Below are 16,350 nucleotides of genomic sequence, written 5' to 3'. Positions count from 1 at the left end.
GAGGAGCAATTTGGTTGTGGTTTTGGCCGCAGGTGACACTGATTTGGTGACTCTCCAGTGTACTGTCTAACAGCACCATAGTCTGGGTTTTACCAGAACCTCAGTGCATGCACATGAACGTGACACTTGGCTGCTTCCAACAACTGGGGACAAAGAAAATAGTCTTCCACGTTATATCTTTGTTTCCATTAGGGCACCTCTGGTTTCTCCATATTTAATCTCAATGTTAAATCCTTCATCAATGTAGTTCATTAACTCCTTCAACAGCTACTTACTGAGCACTTGCTATTTTCAGGCCCTGTGCTAGGCACTGGAATTATAGCGGTGAACAGGATAGGCAAGGTTCCTGCTCTCATGATGCCTGTAATCTTTGGGGAAGGGTAGGTAGGACAAGTAAGTTAAAAAATAAATTCACATGGTGATAAGAGCTATGAAGAAGGTAGGACAGGTTGCTGTAATAAAGCTGACATGGGGACAGGGAAGAAGCGACTGTCAGAATTAGTGGTCAAGGAACTCCTGTGTGAAGACTTGATACTTTGAGCCCATTACTGACTGTAATGAAGGAGCCTTTTGTAGGACATTGTGGGGGAAGAGAGCTCTGGACAGAGGAATCAGTAAGTTTAAAGACCCATAGGAGGGAATGTTTTGGAATTGAGGTGAGAGACGTGAGTAGGACCCTTAGGTTGGAGACCAAACTAAGGAGTTTGCATTTTATTCTTAGTGCTATGAGGTGCTGCTGGCAGTTCTAAGCAGGTGTTTTTTTTAGTAAATCAGTGGCTGGCCAATCAAGCCCCAGTGGTTAATTCATGCCCTGCTGAAATTACTTGGTTAAGGTCAAGGAGGCTGGTTAGACAGTTGTCCCTCGGCATCTGCAGAGAATTGGTTTCAGAACCTCCATGTATACTAAGATGTGCGGATGCTCAAATCCTTTACGTAACAGTGTAGTACAGTCAGCCCTCCGTATCCTCAGGTTCCACATCTGCAGATTCAACCAAAGTTCAGTCCGAGGTTGGTTGAATCTGTGGATTCAGAACCAGGGGGATATGGAGGGCTGACTGTAGTAGACAGCTCTAGATCTTGGAGAGTCCTGGAAAATGGCCTCTTTTTTTTTTTTTTAATTATAGTTGACTTACAATATTAGTTCAGATGTACAATAGTGATCTGATATTGGACTCTACTCCATATAAAGTTATTATAAAATATTGGCTATATTCCCTGTGCTATACATTGCATCCTTGTAACTTACTGCTTTTATACCTAGTCCTTTGTACCTCTTAATCCTCTTCCCCATCTTGCCTCTCCCCTCACCCCTTTCCCCACTGGTAGCCACTAATTTGTTCTCTGTATCTGAGTCTGTTTCTGTTTTGTTATATTTGTTCATTTGTTTTATTTTTTAGATTCCACATATAAGCGAAAACACAGTATTTGTCTTTCTCTGTCTTATTTCACCAAGCATAATACCCTCCATGTTGTTGCAAATGACAAAATTGCATTCTTTCTATGGCTGAGTAATATTTCTAATTCCTTTAGATGGTAGGTTAGGTGGTTTGAGATTTTTTCCTGTTTCTTGAGGTGGGCCTGTATTGCTGTAAGCTTCCCTCTTAGAAGGAAGCTTTTGCTGCATCCTGTGGATTTTGTAAAATTGTGTTTTTATTTTCACTGTCTTAAGGTATTTTCTGATTTCCTCTTTGATTTCATGATTCATCCATTGTTTTTTTTGTTTTTGTTTTTTAGTAGCATCTTGTTTAGTCTCCATGTGTTTGTATTTTTTTCTTTTTTCTTCCTGTCACTGATTTCTAGTTTCATACTGTTGTCATTGGAAAAGATGCTTGATACATTTTCAGTCTTCTTGAATTTGTTGGGACTTGTTTTGGGGCTAGCATGTGATCTATCCTGGAGAATGTTCCACGTGCACTTGAAAAGAATGTGTATTGTACTGTTTTGGGACAGAATGTCCTGCAGATATCTATTAAGTCCATCTGGTCTAATGCGTCATTTAAGGTCAGTGTTTCCTTTTTTTCCCCATTTATTTATTTATTTATTTATGGCTGTGTTGAGTCTTCGTTGCTGTGCACGGGCTTTCTCTAGTTTTGGCGAGTGGGGGGCTACTCTTCATTGCAGCGTGTGGGCTTCTCATCGCAGTGGCTTCTCTTGTTGCGGAGCACGGGCTCTAGGCGTGCGGGCTTCAGTAGTTGTGGCACACGGGCTCTAGAGCACAGGCTCAGTAGTTGTAGTACACAGGCTTAGTTGCTCCGTGGCATGTGGGATCTTCCCAGAACAGGGCTCAAACCTGTGTCCCCTGCATTGGCAGGCAGATTCTTAACCACTGTGCCACCAGGGAAGTCGCAGGGTCACTGTTTCCTTATTGATTTTCTGTCTGAATGATCTGTCCATTGATGTAAGTGGGGGTGTTAAGGTCCCCCACTATTGTACTGCTGTCAATTTCTCCCTTTATTTCTGTTAATATTTGCTGTATATATTCAGGTGCTCCTATGTTAGGTTCATATATATTTATGAATGATATCTTCTTGTATTGACCTCTTTATCATTGTATAATGTCCTTTGTCTTTTATTATAGACTTTGTTTTATAGTCTGTCTTGTCCGATACAAGTCTTGCTACCCCAGCTATCTTTTTGTTTCCATTTGCATGGAATATCTGGATAATAGCCTCTTGATACTGTGGCACCAAAAACAAAAAAAAAAAACCAGCAAAGAATAAAGAAAAAAATGTCATCCGTATGTCTGCCATCCAGAAACAGCCACCACTAAATAATAGTGTATTTCCTTCTAGTCTGTGTATTTTTTTGTGTGAAGTAGAAAGTATACTATTAAAATAATTTTGCATTTTTAGCATTTTATCATATATCATTTTCCTTTGTCTTAAAAGATGACTGAATTACATATCATTGTGTGACTGTACCATAATTGATGCTTATCTAATGGGTAGACATTCAGATTTTAAAAATTTTGGATATTATGAATAATGATACTATGAACAGTTTTTTGATTCACAGTTTATTTCCCTTGTTCTCACTTTTAACTCCTCAACCTCTCTCTTCAAAACACAAAAATACACAGCTGTGCCTTTTAACCAACCAAGTGATTTTGGTGAGGAAGAAATAGTGCTTCTGGAGCAACCTCCCACCTGCATCTTTAGATTAGTAAAGTGGAGTATTTAACATCTTTGCTTATTAACAAAGGGCTAAAAACCACTGTAAGATCTAGAAACCCTGTTTTTAAGGGTGCCCTACCAAACTGTCAAGTCATAAATAAACTTTTAAGCAAATTCTGGCCTTGAAATAAGAAATCTGTTTCCAGATTATTAATAAATAATTTTGAAATATTTTGTTTCCATTAAAATGTTTAAAACCTGGGAATGCATAAATTTCTTCTTTTATAAAACATTTTAAAGAAACAGAACTGAATCAGTGATTTTAACCAGCATTAAAACAAATGCTGTTATAAGGTGAAATTTATTAAAATTAAGTTATGATTTTGTTTAGATCAAAAGGGAGAGTCTTTTTTCCCCATGCAAAATTGTATTCTTGGGGAATATAAATACCTATCCAGAGAGTCAGCAGGACAAACCATAGATGAAAGGAATGAATTAATTTGATATTTTAGGTTAATATTGCAGCTCCTTTTGGAACCTCAGTGAAGGCTAGGGTATTTTTGTTTTCCACAGTTAATTGAAGCAGAGTTCTGCAGCAGCAAAAGAAGATGATTTAAGATAATTTGCATGAATATATTTATAATAAAATAGAAAATATTTCCCTGTCATATTAATATATATTATAAATATATATAACAGTAATATATGTTAATAAGCAGACCATGCTTTTAGATACCCTAGTTGAACTAAAAGCAACAGTTTATGCATTTTTTATATTTCCCTTTAACAAAAAAAAGAAACAATAATTATTTTGAGAAAATAAAGTTATTTTTGAGTTACTGCTAACTCATTCTAACCCTAAGTTTGCTGAGAGTGGCACTGAGGTGAGACTGGAAAGATTTCATAATGTATGTGTTTTGAGTAGTGTTTGGGTTTGAAAGATGACAGGAACTTAGATTAGGAGAAATCGGTTGTGCTAAAACTGGACACTCAGACATGTTTATGAACTTGAATCATTTCACTTAATAGGAGTGGATTATCCCTAAAATAAATAATTAGTCTTGGCAGGTAGTAAATAAGCAAGGTGTTAATTAATGGATTGATGAATTTTCCTTGCTGGATATTAGCTGAAATTCAAGGTTTGCAGTTTAGGTTGTATGAGTCATGTGGTGGTGTGTCTGTAGTCTTAGGAGGAGTAGAATACAGTGCTGATAAAGGAAGAGTGTAGAGTGTAGACCAGCTGGAGGTGGGAAGAGGCTGAAAGCTGGTTGCTGACCCAGCATGGGATGGTGACGGAGGTTTAGAGGGAGGTTACCAGAGAGGACTTCTCATGACCCTGCCCATGAAGCTACCGTGTCTCCACCTTTCCTATTGTCCCTTATCTCATGTTCTGTGTGGTCATCTAGATGTCTTCGAAGATGAGAAACCTCCAAAGAAGAGTGTTCTCTCAAAAGTTTCACAAGGAAAGAGGAAGAGAGGCTTCGGTGATTCTGGGGGCCCAGCAGATGGTCCAGCAAGAAAGAAAGCGGCCAAAGTGACTGTTAAATCCGAAAACCTTCAGGTTATTAAGGATGAAGCCCTCAGTGATGGGGAAGATTCCAGGTGAGATGGCTGAAAACCTCTTGAGCAGGTCTTGATTGTTCCCATCAGGGAAGTGTGACTAAGAAAACCTACTCTTTTTGCTTGTCACTGGGATGTGTGGAAAAGGTGGGATCTTTAAACTCTTCTAGGTAGAGCTCAGACCACTAGTAAGAGCTGGGAAGAGTCTTGGCAATTATATAGTTTACCTCCCAAACTTTTCAGATGAGGACGACAGCTTTCAGAAAGTGATTTGTTCGTGGTTACACAGCTAGATGGTGGCTAAAACCAGGATGAGACCTCGGTCTTCTGACTCCTGGTCCAGTACTCTTTATACCACGAAGACATTTCATACACGAGGCATTTCCCTGACGTCTGGCCGTGTCCTGTCCTGCTCTCCTCGGGTGCGCTCCGCCCCTGCCCAGCTGGACTTCCCTCCTTCACTTGACACATGCTCACGCTCTTCCTTCTGCCTGGAACGGTTTCTTCCACCTTCAAGATGCAGAGCAGAAGTCATCCCCTCCACAGTCTTAATTGATTCCTCCCCCTTTTCCTCCTCGGACTTCTTGCTGCATCTCGTAAGAGTGTAACTGATCCGCCTTGTGTTACACTTACTTGTTTCCGTGCCATATACCACTGTGAGCTCAGACGGCTGGACCCACACTGGTTCATTTGTTTATGCCCCGTGGTGTCTAGGGCAGGGCCTTTGACAGTGAATGAACATATTAATATGTGGTGAACAATCAACACTTGATCATCTGCCTCCTAGGGAAATTGGGGAGGGGAGAGGATGAGGACAAACAGAGAGGCAGTAGTTTCTTCTTTGTTTCAGAAATAAACCCTCACTCTTAGTGTCAGCTTTTCCAGCAACCTCCAGTCCTGGCTCAGAAAGTAGGCCAGGACAGGGCAGCTGTGGGAAGGAGCGCAAGGAAGCATGTGGATTTTCCACCATCGTTCACCTCTTAGACTTTTCCTGCGAATGCCTCTGAGCTTACTGCTTCCCAGTTGCCTCTCCCCACTTGTTGAATTCTTTCTGCATAGAAATTCACAAACAGATAGACCAGGATGTTGCCAGGGAAAGCTCTGGTCCCCCTTTCCCTCTCAGTTAAGAGTTGCCATTTCTGCCACTTTTACTCTAAGGGGACATTTTTGTTGCTGTGGTGTTGAGAGGAAGTGGCAGGGTAAAAAGGGAGTGTTTGTCTTTTTAGAGCTGAAGCCTGAGGCTTGTTATTTTAAACGTCTGTGCTAAAATCTTGGGTCATATTCTCACTGGATACCATGTGTCCAGTCTTACAAAAGCTGTAAGTAACTCAATTCCCTGAACATATTTTATGTGTGAATTTGCACAATTTTATTGCATATTAGCAACTGTTGACTCTTGAGCCAGTATTTAGCCAGCTCCGTATCTACGTAGTTCTCTCCTTACCCTTCCAGTTGTCCGTGTTCCTTATGACACACCTGTGTTCAGTTACATCCCCACTTACTTAGAAGTTAAAATTCTACCAACCTCAGTCTCCTTTTGTCTTATTTCCCAGAGGTGGGGAAACAATCTTCTGAGTTGGCTCATGGTAGGATCCGCAAATGTGACTTCTCTCCTCTTCTTTCTGGCGTCTGGCTGCACGTGTGTGCACACAGACATCACAGCTTTTACTTCTGGGACTCACATTATTTTTGTGGTTTTTTTCTAACTTGCCCTGTATCATTTACAGACACAGCTGTTTGCCTTCACACAGCTCTAGATTGTAGGTTCATCATGTTCCTCCTGTTTTGACAGCACATCTAGTGTGCGACCTGTGATCAGAGCACATCTTGGCGGGAACTTGAGACCCGGGCTAATGGAGGAAGTGAGGCTCAGAGCTCACAAATCATCAACTAATTGCAACAGTTTCTCAGTAAATAGAAGGAGTCCTTACAGTTGAGTTTAGTTTAAACATAGCCCTAGGATGTCTGAGCTTTTCTTCATCTTCCCTCCTGTGATCTCTACACAGGGACTTCCCGAGTGCCCTCAAGAAGGTGCACCGTCCAGAGAAAGAGGCTGCTGCGGACAAAGGTGGGGGTGAAGGGGGCGACGAGGAAGAGAGTGAGGAGGACTGGGAAGAGGTAGAAGGTAAAGTGTCTTCCTCTGTTCTCAGAACTGTTTGATGCTGTTTTTCTGTTTGATTCTGTTTGGAGTCATGTCACTGCAATCCTGTCCTTTTCTTTTGAAACTAATAAAAACAAAGTTGCAGTAGGGGACTTGCTTTTGATGTAAGGAAAAAGTCATGACCAGGTTAGCAAAGAACGTTGTATATTCTCTTCCTCTGGTGGTGCTCCATGCAGGGGATCATGAGATAGAGAAGCCGCATCGTCTCATAGAGCCCGGGCTTTGCGGGTGCTCATACCTGGCTCAGAGACCAGCATTGCCACTTGTGCAGCTGGGTGAGTGAGTAACTCCAGCTGTCCGAGCTGAGTTTTTCCACTGGTGACAGTTGGTAAACACCGAACACTTACCGTGAGCTGGGCACAGTCTAGGCTCCAGGTTGTTGTGGGAAAATGTGTTGGGCCTGCTGCATCACATACTCACAATACATAGCCCCTAATGTCACCATCCCTAGTGTGACTTTTCTTTCCCAGCTTTTTATTTTGAAAGTGTTCAAACCTACAAAAAAATTGAACACGTAGTCCATACACTGTTCACCTAGGCTCACTAACTTTACCATTGTGCCGTTTGAATGCACCAGCATCTTTCCTTCTGTAAATCTGCATTGTGGAACCACGTGAAAGTAAGTCGCAGACATCCTGACTCTTCACTTGTAAATGCTTCAGCATGCATTTCCTAAGAGTAAGACATTCTCCTGCATGGTGAAATACCATTATCATACCTAAATTAAGTCCCTAATTGTTATAAAACTATCCTTTATAACTGTTTTTCCTCTCTTTTTTTTTTTTTTTTGCTTTTCATAGCACTGGGTTTTTGTTTCGTTTTGTTTTGTGTTGGTGGAGTCCTGGCCTCTTGTATCGTAGAATGTCTCATATTGTGGTTTGTGATGGTGGGAACCTTGTTTGAATGCCCCCTGGATTTCTTACAAACTGTAAGGTGAGGCCAAAGACTTAGTTATATTTAGATTAAACATTTTTTGGCAGGAACACTTCAGAGCTTTGTACTTCACAGTGCATCCATTCAGAGGCATCTAATGTCAGGTTGTACCGCTGCCGATGCTAAGTTTGATCATGTCTGTGGTACTGCCTGATTGTGCCAATGTAAAGGTACATTTTCCTTTTGTAATTTACCATCTCTAGTGGGACTCTGATTCTGTGTGAATATCCTGTTCCCCAGTCACTTTCTACTTAATGGTTTTAGCAAGCGTCAATGATCTTGACTGAATCAAAGATTATTATATTGAGCACTGCAAATATTTTGATTCTGTCATCTCATGTATATTTATTAGCTGACTTTGATCTGTAAAGAAGAGCTCTGCCTTTTAAGAATTGTATTTATTTATTTTGGGTATCACTATGGACTTAAAAATTCAATGTTATCAGTTATCATCATTACATTTTCTGATCTTTGGATTGTCCCACATTTGGCGAGCAGGAGCCCCTTTGAGCCAGCTACCCTACAGAGTCCTTTTGACATGGCTTCATTAGTTTCTGAGAATGTTTTTGTTCTTTGGCACAATAAGATGTTCCAGGATCTCTCTATACTCCCTTGCTGCACACCTGGAATTGGCCTTTTTTTTTCTCTAAGAAGCCCTGGTTCATTTTAGTAGGAACAGGTACATAGAAACCAAGGTCTTGGCACTGGGTATTGTCATTGCCAGTGGGGTGTCATTGCTTCTAGGCCCAGAGCTGCTTTGAAAGGAACTTTGCTAATGAAGTTCACAGTTCAGCAAATTTAATTTATTTCAGCTGGTGTTTATAAGCAGTGTAGCGGAGAAAGATAAAGATGCATGCCTTGCTGTGTATTCAGTACAAGTTTACAGTTGAATGGGGAAGTCATGCCTCTCTACAAAGCAAATTTTTGTGAGCGTTACCATAGTGATACAGAGAATAGGAAATTGCTCCCTAAGTCTCTTCTAAATCACACACAGATGAGCATTAGCTCCATGATACCAGGGGTCTGTATCTAATTCACCTATCTCTGTGCCTAAGGTTCTTCCTCTGAGGGCTGTTTCTCTGGGTTCTTGTGCAGGTTAATGAGACAGTTAGATTGTAAGAGCACAGGGCCTGGCATTTCCTAGGAACTCAGAACATGGTCTCTATGGTTTCCTACCTCACACCCATTCCTCACTTGCTCCGTCCCAGCAGAACCTCGATTTTGTTTGGTACAGTATCTATTATAACGATAATTATTATTATTGATTTTAAAAATTACTGTTTATAGAAGTTAGTGAGCCCGTGCCGGGTGACGTGGGGGAAAGCGCAGCCTTCTCTACATCCGCTCTGCCCGTGAAGCCCGTGGAGATAGAAATTGAAACACCAGAGCAGGTGAAGGCAAGAGAAAGAAGGTACGATTAAGCACTTGCTTCTAGTTTCTGTCACGTATCATCACTGGCAGCTGCTCCTCAATGAAAAACACATAGGAGACCCGGGCTGAGTGTCAGAGCTGTCAGGAGCGTTAGGTGAGAGAGCCCTGGGCTCACCTTTAGGACTGAAGGAGACACCTTTGTGTCCTGGCTAGGGCAGGAGGTGTGCCAGGGGCTCTGCAGGTTGCCCGTCATCTTACTCCGTCTTTAGGACAGTGTGCGAATGAGGAGCCGGAGACTCAGAGAGGTTAAGTAACATTTCTGCTGTGAGTGGATGCGCCACGATCTGCGTCCCTCAGGTTGACCCGGCATTGCTGTTCGTCTCCCCATGTCACTGCAGGGCCTGCGGCAGTGCCTGCTGCGGCTAAGGGCCCCCACTCCTCTCCAGGGTCCCCAGGCCCTCAGCAGCCCCTGGCAGCCCGGCCATATGGAGCGTGTCTTCTGGTAGTTAATTGGTTCCTGAGGCCCCCGTGTGATGGGCACGTTATTAGGCCTGAAGGAGGGAGACAATAGCAGTCAGGAAGCCTCAGGTTTTCCTCAGGATGCTTGGGACACAGACATGAGAGAGATTTTACAGCAGAACAGCATCGCACAAACGAGCGTGCGCTAACTTGACGTAAGGCAGTGTGTGCTGAGGAGCCGGTCAGTCCTGGGGGCGGAACAGTCAGAGGGGACGTCCTGGAGGGCGGGCTCTGAAGCATGCTTGGATGGCGGGTGGGCGCAGGTCGAGCAAGGGGAGGGAACGTCCTGGGCCAGGGCTCGCGGGTAAGGAGGAGTGGGAACAGCCAGCCTGCAGGTCTGCTGAGTAGCACAGCCTCAGTCATTGCAGCTGAAAGGCGTTGACGGGAGAGTGGGGTCGGCCTTCACCCTTCATCCTCCGAGTTTTCAATGTGCATTGCAGTGAAAAGATAAAAACGGAGTTTGAGACATATCTTCGGAGGATGATGAAACGTTTCAATAAGGAAGTCCGTGAGGACACACACAAGGTACGGCAGGGAAGGAGGAGGGTGGTATGCAGGGGAACTGGGATTTCCGTCAGCCCTGCCTCTGGGCTCCCACTCACTGTGTGACCTGGTGAGTTTCTGACTCGCTCCTGAAGTGGGGGTGATAACAGTGTCTGCCTGGGGGGATGGGCGTGAGGAGTAAGCACGTGTAAAGCACGTAGCTCAGTGCCGGGCGGGCAGCAGGGGCTAATACCAGGCACTGTCCTCCCATCCCTTCTCTCAGCTGTTTAATAACGTTGGTTCTGATCTCAGCTAAAGTTGCTGTGGCTTCTGGCTTCAGCTGGTACTTCCTGAACACACACTGGGGCCTTAGCAAGGTGCTTGGCATTGTGGGGAGAGAGACTTGCATGAAGCTTGTTTCCTACCATTCAGGAGTTTCTGATCTCACACAGGGAACAGGAAAGACATCAAAACAGGGAGACTCGAGACATAGAACAAGGAAAGAGATCAGTGTGGGCCTCAGTAGCCGAGGAAGGCCTTATTTAGGAGACAGGATGGGGCGGGTCAGGAGGAAGGATGGCACAGGGAGACGCAGAAAGGCCGAGTGGTGGCCGGGCTGGTGGGACAGCCAGGGGGCCTGCATCTAGGAGGCAGCATGCGCTGGAGGCCCATGGAGAGTGAGGCAAGGGCAGACTTTGGTTTTCCTCTGACCGGCAGCAGGCAGCTAGGGAGAGTGTAGTGATGCGCAGGGTGGAAGGGGCACTGCCTGCAGCAGCTGCAGAAGCCGAGGGGTGCACGGAGTCAGGGTGGAGAGACGAGGGGAGAGCTGGCGTGGCGCCCTCACAGGCCTGGGCGCCGAGCCAGGTGGCTGGGTTTCTTTTACCCCTTGGTGTTGGAGGTGAAAGAAAGGCGAGGATGACTATGACTCCAAGATGTGAAGCTTAAGTGAGGGGAGAAGGGCGGAGCATGGGCTGCAGCAGGCCGGCTATAGGCAGGAAGAAGGGGGACTGCCTTGAGGGGAAATGATGCAAAGCTGAGTGGGAGGAGGAGCAGACAGCCTCGTGGTTGTTTCCGGAGGCTGGGGAAGGCTGGGGTAGGCTGGGGTGGCGCGCAGGCGTGGGGACACGTGTGGGTCTGCGGCGGAGGCATTACACACACCGGGGTGGGGTTGAGGTGCACACGGCCTATCCCATCCCAGCTGCGACAGCGGCTCTCCCCCATTCCGTTTCCTCCTGATCTTTTTGGAGCAAACACCAGACTTTGTAACATTTCATCCACAAATCCTTCAGGCTGTATCAGTACCTCTAAAAGATAAGACCTCTTGAGAAAAAGGAAGTTTGTATTTTGCAGCTTTGAGATGTGATTGTTTCTTTGAGGGAAGGAGTACCTAGAGAGAAGAGGGGATGAAAGACAGAGTCTTGGGAGATGGCAGCGTTAGTATTTTTACTTTCTTGTATGTAGAAATGACAACAAATATTTCCTGTCCGCAAAACGTCTTTGAATTTGGCAGCAAAAATCCCACTGGTTTTCAGCCTTCCCTTTTCCCTCTCCCCAGGTTCACCTTCTGTGTCTGCTGGCAAATGGCTTCTATCGAAATAGCATCTGCAACCAGCCAGATCTGCGTGCCATCGGCCTCTCCATCGTCCCAACTCGCTTTACCAAAGTGCCACCTCAAGACGTGGACGTCAGCTACCTGTCAAACCTGGCGAAATGGTAGGGCCTTCAGCCCTGTGCTGCAGAGCGTAGTGTAGGATTTGTGTCTCAGAGGCTGGGTGCAGGTCAGTTCCACAGACCCTCCTGGAGGGGCTGGGAAGGCTCCCCAGGGGGAGGGTGTGAGTTGGGTCTTCAGGAGTTGGCCAGACAGGCTGGGAAGAGGGGCACTGGCAGGCGGGGCTCCCAAGACACCCCGCTCTGTGTTTTGGCTGTAGAAGAACAGAGTTCCTCTTTGCCCTGACGTCTGACGCAAAGGAATGCCTGATTTCTCTCCAGGTTCATTGGAACATTTACAGTTAATGCAGACCTTTCAACCAATGAGCAGGATGGCCTGCAGACGACGCTGGAGAGAAGGTTTGCTATTTACTCTGCGAGAGACAGTGAAGAGTTGGTCCACGTGAGTGACTCCTGGCAGCACTGTTTTCATTAGGTCTGTTAGCTGGGGAATATGGCAGTCATGTGCCACATACCATTCCAGCTGTTTTACATATATTTCCTTGCTCAGTTCTCATAAAATAAAAACAGGTACTGACGCTCAGAGAGGTTAAATCACTTTCTTAGGGTCATTCGGTTGGTAAGCATTGGAGACAGGATTGGGCCCACGTGTGAGTTGAAAGCTGCCCTCTCTCCTGTCTCTTACTTGGTGTCCTGGTGTATTAAAGCACTTAATTTTTGGTCAGCTGCCCTCGAATTGTTTACAGTATTCAAAAATCGTGTTTAAAAGTCCCAAGGAAATGTTTTTTCAAATTGGCTGCTGAAATCCTTAAGAAAGTGTTTCCTTACCTTCCAAGCTGGGTGAAGATGCTGGCAGGTGGCCGTGCAGTGAGTAGGGTTCTGTCCAAAAGGAGTCTTAGCGAAGAGTTTGTGTGTAGACAGGCTTTGTCTCATGCTTAAAATACCCTTAGGTAAGGCTCTGTCTCAATAAAACAAAAATAGGTAGAAATGTGGTTTTATCCCTGGAAGATTTCTGTTGATGCATATACTTCTGTCTGAGCTTCAGATTCCGTTTAGGGAAAGAGACTTTTTGTATCTTTAGAGACCAAATGACTGGCATCTTACTTCTCTTCCAATTTGGCTTGAAAAAGTGTGGGTATCTGGACAGTAATTGTGCGGTGATATCACCACCCAGAGAAAAACACTCGTATTTCAGTGTCATCCTCCCAGACTTTGTTCCCACGTATATCTGTGCATGTACTGTTTTGTTTGTGTAGTTTTATTAAGCAAAGAAATATTTTTTTTTAAAGAAGTGATACTCGGTGCATTTTCAGTGTTGTGCATCCACCACCTCTATCTATTTCCAAAACACTCTTACTATCCCAGGAGGAGACCCTGTACCTGTTACACAGTCACTCCCATTCTTGCTCCTTTTCCCACCTCCCCAAGTATCTGGCGGCCACCCATTTGCATTCTCTCTCTATGGATTTACATATTTTGGATATTCCATATAAAAGAAATCACAGTACAGTCAGCATTCTTTATCTGCAGGTTCCACATTCACGGATTCAGCCGACTGCCAACCAGATTTATATCTGCAGTTGGTTGAATCCGCAGATGCAGAACCCGAGGATAGAGGGAGCGCCAGCTGTACTCTGCCATTTTGTATAAGGGACTTAAGCATCTGCGGATTTTGGTGTCCGTCGGGGTCCTGGAACCAATCCCCAAAGATAACCGAGGGACGACTACATATGACCTTTTGTGTCTGGCTTCTTTGACTTAGCATGCTTTCAAGGTTCATTCACGTTTGTAACATGTATCAACTTCATTCCTTTTTATGGTGAATAATATTCCATTGTATGGATAGACCACATTTCACTTATCCATTCGTCAACTGATGGGCGTTTAGGTTGTTTTCCATCTTTTGGCTGTTGTGAAGAGTACTGCTATAAACATTGTGTGTACATATATTTATTTGGGTACTTGTTTTCAGTTCTTTTGGGTATATACCTAGAAGTAGAGTTGCTGGGTCATATGGTAATTGTATGCCAAACTGTTTTACATAGCAGCTGCACCATCTTACCTTCTCACCAGCAAAGTACAAGGATTCCAGTTTCTCCAGATCATCACAAGCACTTGTTATTTTCCATTTTTTGGATTATAGTCATCCTTACAGGTGTGAAGTGGTACTCACTGTGGCTTTGGTCTGCATTTTCCCAATGATTAATGATGGGTTAATGTCTCTTCATATGCGTATCAGCCATTTGTTTATCTTCTTCGGAGAAATGTCTGTTCAGGTCCTTTGCCCATTTAAAATTGGGTTCTTTGTCTTTGTTATTGAGTTGTAAGAGTTCTTTATATATTTCAGTTACCAGACGCCTATCAGATATATGCTTTGCAAATATTTTCTCCCATTCTGTAGGTTGTCTTTTTACTTTCTTCATGAAGTCCTTTGATGCACAAAAGTTTTAATTCTGACAAAGTCCAATTTTCTATTTTTCTTTTTTTTTAAAAATTATTTTATTTTTGGCTGCATTGGGTCTTGGTTGCTGTGCGTGAGCTTTCTCTAGTTGCGGCGAGTGGGGGCTACTCTTCGTTGTGGTGCGCGGGTTTCTTAATGCGGTGGCTTCTTTTGTTGCGGAGCACGGGCTGTAGGTGTGCGGGCTTCAGTAGTTGTGGCACACATACTTAGTTGCTCCGCAGCATGTGGGGTCTTCCCAGACCTGGGCTCGAACCCGTGTCCCCTGCACTGGCAGGCAGATTCTTAACCACTGTGCCACCAGGGAAGTCCTCTTTTGTTTCTTGTACTTCTGGTGTCATACCAAGAATTCATTGCCAAATCCCAGATCATGAAGATTTCCTCCTGTATTTCCTTCTAAGAGTTTTACAGTTTTAGCTCTTACATTTAGGTCTTTCATCCATTTTGAGTTAATGTTTTTATATGATGTAAGGTAGGTGTTCAACTTCATTATTTTTGCACGTGGATATCCAGTGGTCCCAGCACCATTTCTTGAAGAGACTAGTCTTTCACCTATTCATTGTATTTGTTGTATTATTTTCACTATTTATTGGAAGTTTTTCAATGGGGATGAATGGTCTTGGCACACTTATCAGAAATCAGTTGGCCATAGACACTTGGGTTAATTTCTGGGCTGTCTGTTCTATTCCATTGGTCTACATGTCTGTCCTTATGCCAGTGCCACACTGTTTTGATTACTGTGAATCTGTAGTAAGTTTTGAAATCAGAAGTATGAGTACAACCTCATAAGGCCATTTTGGCTATGTGGGGCCCTGTGCAGTTTCATGTGAAATTGATGGTCTGCTTTTCCATTTCTGCAAAAAAGGCCATTGGAGGGGCTTCCCTGGTGGCACAAGTGGTTGAGAGTCCGCCTGCCAATGCAGGGGACATGGGTTCATGCCCCGGTCCGGGAAGATCCCACATGCCGTGGAGCGGCTGGGCCACTGAGCCTGCGCGTCCGGAGCCTGTGCTCTGCAATGGGAGAGGCCACAACAGTGAGAGGCCTGCGTACCGCGAAAAAAAAAGGCCATTGGAGTATTGATAGGGTTTGCATTGATTCTGTACATTGATTAGGGCAGCATTGCTATCTAGTCAATATTAAGTCTGTAAACATGGCTTTTTCCTTTTATTTGCTTTTTAAATTTCTTTTAGTTGTATTTTGTAGTTTTCAGTGTACCTGTCTTTCATCTTCTTGGTTTTTTCTAGGTATGTTTTTCTTTTCGATGCTGTTGTAAATGGTATTGTTTTCTTAATTTCCTTCTCAGATTGTTCAGTGAAGGTGTATAAAAAAATGGCTGATTGTGTTGATCTTATACCTTGCAGCTTTGCTGAGTTCATTTAACAGTTTCTTGTGCATTCTTTGGGATTTTCTATATATAAGATCTTGACCTCTGTGAATAGAGTTAGTTTTACTTCTTCTTTTCCAGTTTGGATGCCTTTTGTTTCTTGTTCTTGTCCAGTTGCTCTGGCTAGAACTTCCAGCACAGTGTACAATAGCAGTGACAAAAGCAGGCATCTTGTCTGGTTCTTGATATTGGGAGGGAAAGTTTTTCACTCTTTCATGACTGAGTATCTTTGTAGTTGTGGATTTTCATATACATTCTTTATCATGTTGAAGAAGTTCCGTATTTCTAGTTTTCTGAATGTGTTTTAATCATGAAAGTGCTTTGGATTCTGTCAGATGCTTTTTCTGTGTCAAATGAGATGATTTTGTGATTTTTCTCCCCTTCATTCTACTAACGTAGTGCATTGCATTCATGGATTTTCTGTTGATTGATTGATTGAAGTATAGTTGATTTACAATATTGTGTTAGTTTCAGATTACAGCATAGTGATTTAGTGGTTTTTGCAGATTATATTCCATTATAGCTTATTACAAGATAATGGGTATAATTCCCTGTGCTATACAGCAAATCCTTGTTGCTTATCTATTTTATGTATAGTAGTTTGTATCTGTTAATTCCATACCCTAATTTGTCCCTTTCCTCTTCTCACTCCCCCTTGGTAACCACAAGTTTGTTTTCTATATCTGTGACTCTGTTTCC

At 43.7% G+C, this 16,350-nt stretch overlaps 1 protein-coding gene across 1 annotated transcript in view; it reads left to right on the top strand.

Moving 5' to 3' along the window:
- Positions 1-16,350, top strand: part of XPC (XPC complex subunit, DNA damage recognition and repair factor) — a gene marked incomplete at its 5' end in the record, with an annotated part of 33,530 nt that overhangs the window by 2,479 nt on the left and 14,701 nt on the right. Inside the window, 6 exons of the mRNA XM_082848732.1 lie at positions 4,520-4,715; positions 6,680-6,798; positions 9,055-9,178; positions 10,098-10,182; positions 11,696-11,853; positions 12,130-12,250. Coding sequence (XP_082704858.1) covers positions 4,520-4,715; positions 6,680-6,798; positions 9,055-9,178; positions 10,098-10,182; positions 11,696-11,853; positions 12,130-12,250 — 803 coding nt within the window. The remainder of the gene's footprint in view (positions 1-4,519; positions 4,716-6,679; positions 6,799-9,054; positions 9,179-10,097; positions 10,183-11,695; positions 11,854-12,129; positions 12,251-16,350) is intronic.

The sequence above is a fragment of the Leucopleurus acutus genome (genome assembly GCF_964270905.1).
Source record: "Leucopleurus acutus genome assembly, chromosome: 10".
In the NCBI taxonomy this organism is placed as follows: domain Eukaryota; kingdom Metazoa; phylum Chordata; class Mammalia; order Artiodactyla; family Delphinidae; genus Leucopleurus; species Leucopleurus acutus.
This window is presented reverse-complemented; position numbering and strand designations above follow the sequence as displayed.